This window comes from Podarcis erhardii (assembly GCF_964252035.2).
Source record: "Podarcis erhardii genome assembly, chromosome: 12".
NCBI classification, from domain to species: Eukaryota; Metazoa; Chordata; class Lepidosauria; order Squamata; family Lacertidae; genus Podarcis; species Podarcis erhardii.
Window position 1 is genome coordinate 20,729,878 of NC_138513.1, and position 13,831 is coordinate 20,743,708.

The 13,831-nt window shown below is 47.9% G+C and overlaps 1 protein-coding gene across 1 annotated transcript in view; it reads right to left on the bottom strand.

The window, feature by feature from the left end:
- The window catches only part of LOC309352957 (macrophage mannose receptor 1-like), an 86,632-nt gene that overhangs the window by 47,821 nt on the left and 24,980 nt on the right, over positions 1-13,831 (bottom strand). Inside the window, exons 15-16 of the mRNA XM_081881782.1 lie at positions 5,482-5,617; positions 814-849 (exon numbers count right to left, since the gene is read on the bottom strand). Coding sequence (XP_081737908.1) covers positions 814-849; positions 5,482-5,617 — 172 coding nt within the window. The remainder of the gene's footprint in view (positions 1-813; positions 850-5,481; positions 5,618-13,831) is intronic.

Genomic DNA, 13,831 nt, shown 5'->3' on the forward strand with positions numbered 1-13,831 from the left:
CATGGAATTATTTGCTGAAAGGCAAGTATGCAAAACTGAAGAAAAGACACTGCATATGTTTTTAAAGGTACTATCTTATGACTTCACATTTTCTAGCAGGGCCTGGGACCTCTTGCATACAAAGCAGTTGTACCACTGAGCTTCCCCAGTTGTATGTAATCCATTTTGGAGGAATGAGCAAGCCCAGGCCAGAAAGCAGCTACCATTGGCTCCTGGTAGGTGTTAGTTTCTGTTTCCTCATTGAGCAGCTGCTTGCAGTCACAGGACTGTTTACATTCCACAGAGTCCAGATACTGTTGGATTCTCACGGGAAAGGGAGACGGGATGTGACGTTACTGGTTTCCTGTTTCCTTTGTTCTGTTGTTTCCTTTGTTCAGTTGCTCTCTGCTTCTCATAGAGAGAACATGTATATTTCTTTGCTCTCTGCATAACTTAGTAATAAAGCATAGCAATGTAGCCCATATTATCTCATCCTTCCGCTGTGGCGTTGTTTTAATGCTCTGCTGGGTGGGCTCAAAAGAAGATGAGCCTTATCAGCTCGACGACCGGAGCTGAAATCCCAATAGTAGGACCCTTAGTGGCTGAAGAGAACCTCTGGGGAAGCCCCTTCCCCATTTTTTTTACTTAAGACCTGTTTGTTCTGAGGGAAGGCAGAAACTGGGGTGCCCAAGCCAGGAAGCACACACATCTTTGGCTCGTGACAGAACCATCAGTAGCCTGAAAGAGCTGTTAAGGCAGCTCCACCTCCACTTTTATAGTGCTGCTTAAGAGAGACACACATGACCTAAGCAAAGGTAGAATCACTCAACATACCAATATCACTGCGTGGTTCCGGTTTTAACTGTGCACCTGAAAAAACCAAACACATATTGCTTATAATAGTGCGATTTATATGGTATTGCATTGTTTCATATTACCAACAGGAGTACATAAAAATAAAAAATGTTTACAAAAACCAGACCAAAGCTGGTAAATGTATGAGGTTAAAGCTATTCATGGTCATATCAAAATAAAATTAATCACTGTTACATTACATTGCATACCAGATTGAAGGGCAGTACAGAAAATAAATAAGTACTTTCTAAATATTTCTCAAAAGTGATAATGTATATATATAACTGTACATATGAGATCATGAACCCAATACTATTTTTCTAGAAAAGGAGGTGCTGGAACTCACCATGAAAATTTCCCTTCTTCTCTTATATAATGACAATGGCACCTACCTGAGAGGTGCTGGAACTGAGTTCTAGTGAGTCCCGGCTGAAAAAAAGTCCTGCATGCAGAGGCGTAGCAAGGTCAGGTTGTACCCGGTGTGGAAATTTTTTTTGTCACCCCTTCCCCCAAGTTGGGAGATGAGTCGAGGGAAGGGGGGAGCTGCGCTGTTTTGCTGGCAGCCCTGACAAGCTGCTGGGGCTGTCGCTCGCTGTAGGCTTGGGAGTCACGGGCGGGGGCGTGTGCCGGATGTCACCCCCTTCAAGGATGACACCCGTCCTCTCCCCTGCCTGCCTGCCTGCCTGCCTCCTCCAGCCAGGATCATCGGCAACGGCGCAAACCCCCCTGTGACTCCCAAGCCTACAGCAAGCCGGGGGAAGGAGGGAATTGCGACGCTTTGCCGACGCTTTACTGTTGCTTTCGCCTGCTTTGCTGCCGCTTTACTGCTCACTGTAGGCTTGGGAGTTGGGGCAGGGGTGCGCGGAATGTCACCCCCCTCAGGATGACACCCAGGGCGGCACGCACCCCCACCCCCTTCCTATGCCCATGCCTGCATGTACTTACCAGAAGAGTAGATTTGCTTGTCCAGTATAGCATCACTGGGTTGGGCTTACTTGTACCTCTAGTGGACAAAGGCAGGAGTAGCCTTTTACAGGAAATAGGCTGTCCCCTCTTCATTTAGTTTGCTCCTGGCTCTTCAGTTTTACGTATTCACCAAGCATGAACAGTCCAGAACTAGAGGCCATAATAGTATTAACTGAAAGCCAACAGAGGTGCAAACAGAGGTGGGAAAAGGTGTTGTAGGTCATGCAAGGGTGTGGCCCCAGTGATCCTTTACACTGGACAAGTAAATCTACCTTTCAGGTAGGTGGTGTTGTTTAGTCGTTTAGTCGTGTCCGACTCTTCGTGACTCCATGGACCAGAGCACGCCAGAGCATGCCAGGCACTCCTGTCTTCCACTGCCTCCTGCAGTTTGGTCAAACTCATGCTGGTAGCTTCGAAAACACTATCCAACCATCTCGTCCTCTGTCGTCCCCTTCTCCTTGTGCCCTCCATCTTTCCCAACATCAGGGTCTTTTCCAGGGAGTCTTCTCTTCTCATGAGTTGGCCAAAGTATTGGAGCCTCGGCTTCACGATCTGTCCTTCCAGTGAGCACTCAGGGCTGATTTCCTTAAGAATGGATAGGTTTGATCTTCTTGCAGTCCATGGGACTCTCAAGAGTCTCCTCCAGCACCATAATTCAAAAGCATCAATTCTTCGGCGACCAGCCTTCTTCACTTTCTGCCATCAAGGTTGTGTCATCTGCATATCTGAGGTTGTTGATATTTCTTCCGGCAATCTTAATTCCAGCTAGGGATTCATCCAGCCCAGCCTTTCACATGATGAATTCTGCATATAAGTTAAATAAGCAGGGAGACAATATACAGCCTTGTCATACTCCTTTCCCAATTTTGAACCAATCTGTTGTTCCATATTCAGTTTTAACTGTAGCTTCTTGTCCCACATAGAGATTTCTCAGGAGACAGTTGAGGTGATCAGGCACTCCCATTTCTTTAAGAACTTGCCATAGTTTGCTGTGGTCGACACAGTCAAAGGCTTTTGCATAGTCAATGAAGCAGAAGTAGATGTCTTTCTGGAACTCTCTAGCTTTCTCCATAATCCAGCACATGTTTGCAATTTGGTCTCTGGTTCCTCTGCCTCTTCTAAATCCAGCTTGCACTTCTGGGAGTTCTCGGCCCACATACTGCTTGAGCCTTCCTTGTAGAATTTTAAGCATAACCTTGCTAGCATGTGAAATGAGTGCAATTGTGCCGTAGTTGGAGCATTCTTTGGCACTGCCCTTCTTTGGGATTGGGATGTAGACTGATCTTCTCCAATCCTCCGGCCACTGCGAGCCTCCACCCATAGCTCTACAGGCACTCTGTCCAGCAAATCTAAATCCTTAAACCTGTTCCTCACTTCCACTGTGTATCATAAGGGATTTGATTTAGATTGTATCTTACCGACCCAGTGGTTTTTCCTACTTTCTTCAGTTTAAGCTTGAATTTTGCTATAAGAAGCTGATGATCTGAGCCACAGTCAGCTCCAGGTCTTGTTTTTGCTGACTGTATAGAGCTTCTCCATCTTTGGCTGCAGAGAATATAATCTATCTGATTTTGATGCTGCCCATCTCATCTGGTGATGTCCATGTGCAGAGTCGTCTTTTGTGTTGTTGTAAAAGTGTGTTTGTGATGACCAGCTTGTTCTCTTGACAGAACTCTATTAGCCTTTGCCCTGCTTCGTTTTGATCTCCAAGGCCAAACTTGCCAGTTGTTCCTTTTATCTCTTGATTCCCTACTTTAGCATTCCAATCTCCTATAATGAGAAGAACATCCTTCTTTGGTGTCACTTCTATAAGGTGTTGTAAGTCTTCATAGAATTGGTCAAGTTCAGTTTCTTCAGCACCAGTAGTTGGTGCATAAACTCGGATTACTGTGTTGTTAAAAGGTCTGCCTTGGATTCTTATCGATATCATTCTATCATTTTTGAGATTGCATTCCAGTACAGCTTTCGCTACTCTTTTGTTGACTATGAGGGCCACTCCATTTCTTTTACGGGTTTCTTGCCCACAGTTGTAGATATGATGGTCATCCGAACTGAATTCGCCCATTCCCGTCCATTTTAGTTCACTGATGCCCGATGTCAATATTTATTCTTGTCATCTCATTTTTGACCACATCCAACTTACCCAGGTTCATGGTTCTTACATTCCAGGTTCCTATGCAATATTTTTCTTTACAGCATTGGCCTTTCCTTTCGCTTCCAGGCATATCCGCAACTGAGCGTCCTTTCGGCTTTGGCCCAGCCGCTTCATCAGCTCTGAATCTACTTGTACTTGTCCTCCATTCTTCCTCAGTAGCATGTTGGACGCCTTCTGACCTGAGGGGCTCATCTTCCAGCGTCATAACTTTTATATGTCTGTTGTCTTTGTCCATGGAGTTTTCTATTTCCCATAGAAGCTACTTCTGCCTTTCCCCCCTAGAGGCGCAAGTAAGGTGAACCCCCAGATGCTACAATGGCAAGCGAAATCATCTGTGGTTAAGATAAAACCAGGGTGAATAGACTTAAACCATGGAACAATGAATTCAATCAGATCATCCTCCAACAATCCTTCATGAAAAAGGCACACAGGAAGTCCCTCATTTCCTGCCCCTTTAAGTTTATCAAGTATTACAGCTTTCTCATTCTGCTAAAACTTTTACAGTCATACCTCGTGTTGCGTTCCGCTCTTGTTACAGACTTTCAGCTTACGAACGCAGCAAACCCGGAAGTGTTTACTTCCGGGTTCGCCACCCGTGCATACGCAGAAGTGCTCGATCGTGCGACGCTCATGCGCAGAAGAGGCGCTTTAGTTGTGGCCTTTTCGGGGTGGGAACGGCACCATGAAACAGATTAAGTCTGCAACTAGAGGTACCATTGTATCTTCCTTTCATGAGCAGTGCCTGCTGTTGCTGCTGAAGTTCTTGTATCTGTGAGAGTGCCCAGTCTAATGTTACCTTCTTTAGATCTTTCCACCATTCTTATTTGTAGTTTTAGTTGCTGTACTACAAATGTATCTCAGATGTTGCTTTCTCCTTTCCTAGGAGTGTTTGGGACATCTTGTGTTGAAGGTGCTATGTTAGATGCAGCCTGATTTTCTTGACAGCTTGAAGGGGAAACATGGTCTTTGGGCTGAAAAAGGGGTGGTCAGATCTCTCATTTTCACCTGTATATGAATTCTCCCTTTCCTAGCTCATGGAGGCAGGATTAGTGTTGCAGAACCTCAAAAGATTCAGGTGCCTTTACAGAACTCTCTCTTTAGTTGGCCATTTCCTCAGGTGCTGTGGCCACACCCCAATATTTTTACATTTCTGAAGCACAAATAATAATATAATGCAAAGCAGCCTTCAGTGGCTTCCTGTATTAAGTCCAATGGCCCATCTAGTACAGCTTCCTGTTCTCACAGTGGCCACCTAGACGCCTGTAGGAAACCAGCACAAGAATGCTCCCTCCCTTTGTAGCAATTGGTATTCAGAAATATTGCTGCCATCACTACCTCTTGTGGGACAAGTTCCATGGTTTAACTATGCATTGTGTCAATAAGTACTTCTGAATTCACAATGGCCTCCATGCACTAGATTCCTGCTTCTCACTGAAATGGAACATAATATACCTCAGTGTGTACCATAATAAAAAGGCCCTTTCACTTTGCTTAATGAACTAGTTGTAAATCAAAAGTAATCTTACCTCTCTTTATTTGGCAAATCCAACACAACATATTCTCACATGGGGAAAGTGCCAGCCCCATAAAACCTGCAAAAGCTGCTACACATCCTTCGTCTCTGACATGACGTGAAGGATACCTATACGGTTCAGAGTCTACCTGCAGTAGGAATAAATATTCATTACTCTTTTTCTTTATAAAAATCTTCAGAAATCTACAGAAAAGGATACAGACTTACAGTAGCATTCTTTATACATGTATGTATGTATGTGTGTATGTATAGAGAGAAAGATGAGCTGTCATTTCTCTGTTAATACAATCTGGGTGTGAAAGGCTATTATAAAGAAACAGTTCCTGTCATTGCAAGTTTTCCCAACGACTGAACATGTTTTACCTCTGCCTACCAATTCACCACACTCCCACTGTGGTCCAGAGCAGGGCAGACATATCAGCTGATTCTCCCACAGTATCATACTGAAACTGTCATTCATTCATTCATTCATTCATTCATTCATTCATTTAATTTAATCCTTTTACATTGTTTTGTATGTTTTGCGTGTTGAGGGCCCCAAGACACCCCTACCGCAATATCTCACATATCACACAGAATTTTTGTTTAAGGTTTTTGGCATAATTTTGGCCACAACTTTATTAACATACATGGATGTAAGTGGTTGCTTAGGCATTGGTTAGGATAGGACTATCTGTCCCCCCACCTTGGGGACAGAACTGACTTCCGGATTCCAGCAAAAGTCAGTGAGGGGAAACAATATTGGGGAGAACTGGAGCTGTGACACAGGCCCTCAGCTTCTCCCCGCATGCTCCCAGGGGCTTACGCGGCCCAAACCCAATTCCAGGGGTTTGGACAAAAGAATGGCAAGCCCCTGAATTCCTTTAACGGAATTCCCTTGCAGCAGCAGCATTGGAGGGGCAGGCCCAGCCAATCCTTACCCATCCTCCAACCAATTTTAACCAATGCCTAACCGCAACCTCAAAGTTGTGACGATTTGCTACGCAGTAGGCAAAAACCAAATAACACCAGCCAATCAGCCAAATGGACAAAATTTCTACCAGGCCCCTGCCCCAACAGCAGGCGACCCCATGACAGGCATAGCAAGGTCAATGCATAAGACCCAAATCAAGGGAGGGAGGGCAGATTGCTGTGTGCACTGCTTAAAAAACTCTGTTCCCACCCCCAAATTGGCAACATCAAAATTACCTCAGCAACTCTGGCTACCAATCCCTGCTAGGGCCAAGCATCCCAAACATGCCTAGCAACAGCGGGGTGTCTTGTCTGGCCCCCACCGCAACACGTGCTCTCTTTTAATGAGAACAGGCGTTGTGGTTTTTTATGTATTGTGATTTGCTGCTGTTTTTATTGATTATGGATGAGTAATTCTTTATTGTAATTGATAAGTGTAAACTGTTTAAATATTACTTGCCGATGTTAAATTTTAGTGTTTCATTCATTCATAGACTTTATTGCACTAGCCAAAGGCCACGGCATCATTCACAAGAAGAACATAAAAAATCAACAATAACCATAAAACATCAGGCATAACAAATATGATAAATCGCAATCACGTCTCCTAAAAATTGTTTGCTGCATGTAAGAGACTAGCTGGGGATTCTCAGGTAGAATGTGCCAACTTAAATGTCCAAATCACCTTTGCAATTGACTGCAATTTTGTCTAGTTCTTTTCTCCTAATCTTCTTAGCTGCCACTGTGTATAGTTTATAAGTTACAAAATCATCCGTATCACTCAGCAGCCATTTCACCCTTTCCACCCTGTTCGAGCGTGTTCCATTCGTAAGCAGGGGTTTTATAAATCAGTCTCTTGGGTCTGTATATAGCGGGCATTGCAGTAAATAATGGTACAGGTCCTGTACATAAGGTTGCCCACACAGATAAAGTCTCTCGTTGTACTGTACTTTGCTGTACCGTCCATCCAACACCGCCAAGGGCATTGATTGAAATCATAATTCTGTAAAAGCGATTCTTAGTATGGCAAGTGGGAGCTTTGTCAATAACTAGCTCGAGTGTGCTCCATTTGGATAAGTGGGAACCATGGTCAACTTTGGGTAGAGGCAATCATGGTTAAATCCCTTTCTGCAACGGACCTATAGAGGCGATCTCTTAAGTGCCCCTTGTCCAACTTCATGACCGCCTGAAGATCTTGTAGTTGATATTGGGACAAGAGGTGTTGGATGCCAGCCTTCCAGCATTTGGTCTGTTCTCATTTTGTGAAAGACATAGCGGGGGAATCTCCTCCGGGAGGGATTAAAGTCTTTTTACATATTTTAGACACAGATAGTCAATTCTTGCCTGTATTGTTATTGTATCCACTTCAACACGAAGGAGAGCAGCTGGAGTCAAATTTTAGTGCTTACTATTGGATTCTAATGGATTATTGCATATTGCTTTATTTGATATACATTGTTTATTTTAAAGTTATTGTGAATTTTTATACAGGATCTGATTGTTACTATTAATGTCTTATGTTTTATTATTATTTGTGTGTGTGTTGTAAGCTGTCAAGAGTGGCTGGGGCAACCCAGCCAGATGGGCAGGGTATAAATATTATAATAATAGTAAAATTTATTACATTTTTGTATGTCCCTTCATCCGAGGATCACAGGGTGGTTTACAATATAAAAACACAAAAATACACAACATAGTAACAAACAAAATTCATAACCAGTTTTAAAAGCCATAGATTGTTTAATTAGCCAAAGGCATGGGAGAAGAAATATATTTTTGCCTGCACCTCAAGATAGAATCATAGAATCATAGAATCATAGAATTGGAAGAGACCACAAGGGCCATCGAGTCCAACCCCCTGCCAAGCAGGAAACACCATCAGAGCACTCCTGACATATGGTTGTCAAGCCTCTGCTTAAAGACCTCCAAAGAAGGAGACTCCACCACACTCCTTGGCAGCAAATTCCACTGTCGAACAGCTCTTACTGTCAGGAAGTTCTTCCTAATGTTTTGGTGGAATCTTCTTTCTTGTAGTTTGGAGCCATTGCTCCGTGTCCGCTTCTCTGGAGCAGCAGAAAACAACCTTTCTCCCTCCTCTATGTGACACCCTTTTATATATTTGAACATGGCTATCATATCACCCCTTAACCCCCTCTTCTCCAGGCTAAACATGCCCAGCTCCCTTAGCCGTTCCTCATAAGGCATCTGTCAGGGAACTGACATCGGAGTGAGAGGTGGAGGCAAGGCTCCCGAGCGATGCAGGAGAGGGGACCAGCAGAGGGGAAGGAATTCAGCGCAACACCAGCAGAGAAGGGAGGGAGATGGAGGATTCGGAGAGGGGTATCCAAGACTCTTCGCCCGAGACTAGTGGAGAGAGCGCAGGCACACCTCTGCCCAGTCCTTCCTTGCGCAGAAGAGTTCCGCGCAGGGAGAGTAGGCGGAGACTTGGCGTCAAACAACTTCTATGCTGGAAGAGGTTCAAGAAACGCCCACTGATGGATTCTGCAAGCGACTGACCAGCCACGGAGTGGAAGGCTGTCAGCCAAGGCATGGTTAGCCAGGCAATCTAGCCGAAAGTAATGGCAACTTACGCTCAAGTAACCCCTTACAACCATTACAGCAATCCGTCAGTCTCTGACGTTACTTGTGCACAGGCAGGAGACCATGAGTCAGACTGGAGGTGCCAGCGCCACGGAGCAAGCTGCAGGTGTGCAGAATCTGGTGGAGAGGAACCGAGATTTGGAACAGCGTGTGGCTCTGCTGACGGCACGGCTGGATGAAAGGCCAGCTCAGGATGCGCAGGTCAGACCCACCCCCGTGGCAAGGAAGGTGCCAGGACTGGTACACAAGTTTGGGGGGAAGCCCCAGGACTATAACGCGTTCGGAACAGAAATAGAGCACGCTTTGGAACTGCAGCACGATGACTTTGCTGATGACGCAGAGAGGGTGGCATATATCGTGGGGCATCTGCAGGATGGGGCGCGTGAATGGGTCAGACCCCTAATGGCTATGCAGAATGCTGCCTTGAAGGACCTTCAGAAGTTCTTTCAGGCTTTGGATGCGATGTATTCCAGCCAAGTGGAAGAGAGTGTGACCAGACGGGAACTGATGGGGTGCAAGCAGGGGAACCTATCAGTCAGAGACTACTGGTCCCGCTTTGCGATGTTAATACACCGGTTGGAGTGGAATTTAGATTCTCCCCCTATACAAATGCTGTTTGAGGAGGGGTTGTCCCCAGCCGTGAAGGACGAGCTCTCCTGCATGCCCCGCCCACAATCGATGGACGAATTGACCAAAGCTGTGCTTGCGATAGGAGTGAGACAGGAAGCGCGTGCTTTGGAGAAGCGGGAGGGGGGAGGAGAGCGTTGCCTTGACTACCGCATTCCTTAGATGCCAAGGCAGCCTTCCCAGTCCGTTGAGCCAATGGAAATCGATGGAGCGCGCGCGAGAGAGGTTTCAAACGCCAGCGGAGGACACAAGAGGGAGGGGAAGGATTGCAAAGGCGCCAAGAAGTGTTTCCTCTGCCAACGGCCAGGACATTTTGCCAAGGTCTGTCCACAAAGAAAGGCTTGGCAAGGGATGATGGGAGCCGCTGGTGGTAAGGAGGAGGGGGAAGAGGAGAAAGTGCAGGGAAACGCCAACGCTTGGCTGCCAATCAGGGGGCACAGCAGCCAGGCCAGCAACTAATTGAAGTGCCCCAACCAGACCCCCCCAAGGTGTCAATAGCCATAGAGGTGGTGCTAGAACTCCCAAATGGACACCCAGTCAAGGTGAAGGGACTGCTGGATTCAGGCAGCTCCTGCAATTTCTTCAGCAAGGACTTCGCTCTAGAGCACCAACTCCATCTACTGCCCCTGGATTTCCCCCTCCAGGTCACAACGATAGATGGCAGGGAACTGCTGGGACGGGAGGTGACGCATCAAACCCCACCAATGAGAATGAAGGTTTCCAGGCACACGGAAACCATTGCCTTTCACGTGGCCACACTGGCGGGACCCCCGATATTAGGCATGAGCTGGCTAGCCCTACATGATCCAGTAGTGGCATGGCATCAGAGGACGGTCACCTTCTGGTCAGCTCACTGTTTGGAACACTGTCTGGGGGGGGGAGCCAAGCTTGAGGGTGGCCAGAGTGGCTGGAATAACGGTGGAACCGAGTGGAGAGGTGCCGCCACATTATGCTGACCTGCAGGAGGTCTTCAGCGAGAAGGAGGTGGACAGGCTACCACCACATAGGCCCTTTGACTGCCAAATCAACTTGCTCCCAGGGGCTCAGCTGCCGGTGGGTAAGCTGCATGCCATGTCTGACAGGGAGATGCAGGAGTTGCGAGACTTTATTGACAAGAACCTGAAAAGAGGTTTCATAAGAGAATCTAAGGCAGTGGGGGGCAGTCCGGTGTTCTTTGTGGACAAAAAGAACACTAATCAGCCCAGATTGATCGTGGATTATAGGGCGTTAAACCTTGTATCAGAACCTTCCCAATGCCCAGAATTGATGACATTTTAACACGGGTGAGGAAGGGGAAAATCTTCACCAAGCTGGACCTCAGCGGAGCATACAATTTGATTAGAATGAGAGAGGGGGACAAATGGAAAACCACCATGTTCACCCCTCTGGAGGCCTTTGAGTACTTAGCCATGCCATTTGGATTACAGTCAGGCTCCGCCTGTTTTCAAGCCTTCATGCACCACGTGTTGGGTTCCCTGCTGTACAAGAACTGCGTAGCATTTCTGGACGACGTCCTAATCTATTAGGACAATGAGAAACAGCATGTCAAGGACGTCAGGGAAGTGCTAAAGAGACTGCAGAAGTACCAGTTGTGGATCAAGCTGGAGAAGTGCCAATTTCACGCCAGGGAAGTTGAATTTCTGGGGTACAAGTTGTCGGACAGGGGCCTAGCTATGGACCCCAGCAAGGTGCAGGCGGTGCTGGACTGGAAGACCCCCCCAAAAACGGAAGGATGCACAGAGGTTCCTCGGGTTCAGCAACTTCTACCGAAAGTTCATCAAAAACTTCACCCACCTGACTGCACCCATCACGGATTGTCTCAGTAGCAAAAGGAAGTTCGTCTGGACAGAAAGTGCCCTACAATCCTTCGAAAGACTGAAGAAGGCATTCGCTTCAGAGGAGCAACTCCTGCACGTGGATCTGCAGAAGCCAATGAGGCTGGAGACCGACGCATCGGATCGGGCCGTCGGAGCGGTGTTGTTGCAGCCGGGGGGGAGCCAGCAAAGCTGGAGACTGTGCGCTTTTTTTTCACGGAAGCTGAGCAAGTCGGAACAAAACTACACGGTGTATGATCGCGAACTGCTTACGATTTACGCAGCCTTTCGGCAATGGAGACATCTGCTAATAGGGGCCCAGCACAAGATCCAGGTCTGCACAGACCACAAGAACTTGGAATACTGGAGAACGGCTCGAGTTCTCAACCAGAGACAGATTCGATGGGCACAGGAGTTCTCCAAGTTCTTCTTCGAGATCCGGTACGTGCCGGGAGAAGAGAACGTAAGGGCAGACACGCTGTCCAGGAAGCTGGAGTACACGGAAGGAGAGGGACTGCCGGAAGTCAGACACGTGTTCCCAGAGGAACGATGGGTGTGTGGGGGAGCGTTGGTTGGGAAATGAGAACTAACCGAGCTGATTCGCCACGACGAATTCACTCAAACAAGAATCAGGGAACTCCGGGAAGCAAGGGAAAACCAGGGAGGCTTTGAGGAAAGGGAAGGGCTGCTGTACTACAAGGGGGCAATGTACGTACCAGGGGAGACCTTGAGGGAAAGGGTGCTCAAACAGCTTCACGACAACCCAACAGAGGGGCATTTTGGTCAACACAAAACCATGTTGCTGGTTACCAGGCAGTTCTGGTGGCCAAGGGTGAGTGAAGATGTACGAGAGTATGTACGTGGGTGCGACCGCTGCCAACGGGCTAAAGGGGAGAGGGCTGCCCCCGCAGGGTTGCTGGAACCCTTACCCACACCGGGAAGACCCTGGGAGGTGGTATCTATCGATTTTTTGACAGATTTGCCAAAGTCTAGAGAGAAGACAGCAGTCATGGTAGTAGTGGATCTGCTAACCAAAATGTGCCACTTCATAGCTTGCTCACATGCAGTAACGGCAGAGGAAACGGCCAAGTTGTTTGTTGATCACATCTTCAGGCTGCATGGGGCTCCTTTGAGTGTCATCTCGGATCGCGGGAAACAATTTACCTCGCGGTTCTGGAGGAGGCTCATGAACTTATTGCAGGTGGAGGTGGGCTTCTCGACGGCGAAACACCCGGAAACCAGCGGGCAAGCAGAGAGAGCGAACAGTATTTTACAGCAATAACTACACTGCTACATCAACGAGAGACAGAACTATTGGGTAGAGAGACTAGCGCTGGCTGAATTTGTGTACAATAACGCTGAGCATGTGTCCACGGGAATGAGCCCATTTATGGCCAATTATGGGTGTCACCCCAGGGCCTTTCCCGGGAGGGGGGAGGAAGGGTGGAGCGTGCCTGCAGCAGAACAGTTTGTGGAAGAAATGGAGGCCCTGCACCAGCAACTTAAGATGAACTTGGAAAGGGCCAAGGAAGTTTACAAGAGGCAAGCAGACAAGCGCCGCCAGGAAGGGGAGACTATAAGGGTGGGGGACCGGGTGTGGTTGTCCACCCAAGGGCTACCCTTTAAGGGAGAGTGCAAGAAGCTAAGGCCAAAACGGCTGGGACCCTTTGAGGTAACGCAGCAAGTGAACCCTGTGGCACTCAGGCTCAAGTTGCCAGACAGCATGAAAATCCACCCGGTGTTTCATAGGTCCCTACTCTCACTGTACAGGGGGGAACGGGAGTTCCGGGGGGGGAGGGAGAAGGCATCACACACCCGCAGGTAGAGGAGAGGGAACACCACAACCAAGCGATGGAAATCCTAGATTCACGGTGGCGGGGGCGGCAGGTGGAGTACCTGGTAGCTTGGGAGGGAGAACCCGAATCAGAAAACACGTGGGTTCCCGCGGGGGAGATACATGATGGATATCTTGTGGAGGAGTTCCACGACAGGTATCCGGGCAAGCCCAAACCAGTAGAGAGATTCTGGGAGGAGCAATTTGGGACCACAGACGAGGAAGAGGATTTTGTGGGTTTTCCCGCTTCCGAAGAGGAAGGAGGAGAAGCGTCAGAGGAGGAGGAATCGGACTGGGAAGCCCATCCCGCGCGAAGAAATCGGAGCGGGTGGGAAGCGGGGTTTGAGTCCTCGGAGGATGACGGCAGCTCCTTCCGGGGATTCCCTGCATTGTCGGCTGAAGAGGGAGACGAAGTTACGTCACAGGGTCGGGCCGGGGGTGGAGGGGGTCCTGGGAGGGAGGTGGATGTCAGGGAACTGACATCGGAGCGAGAGATGGAGGCAAGGATCCTGAGC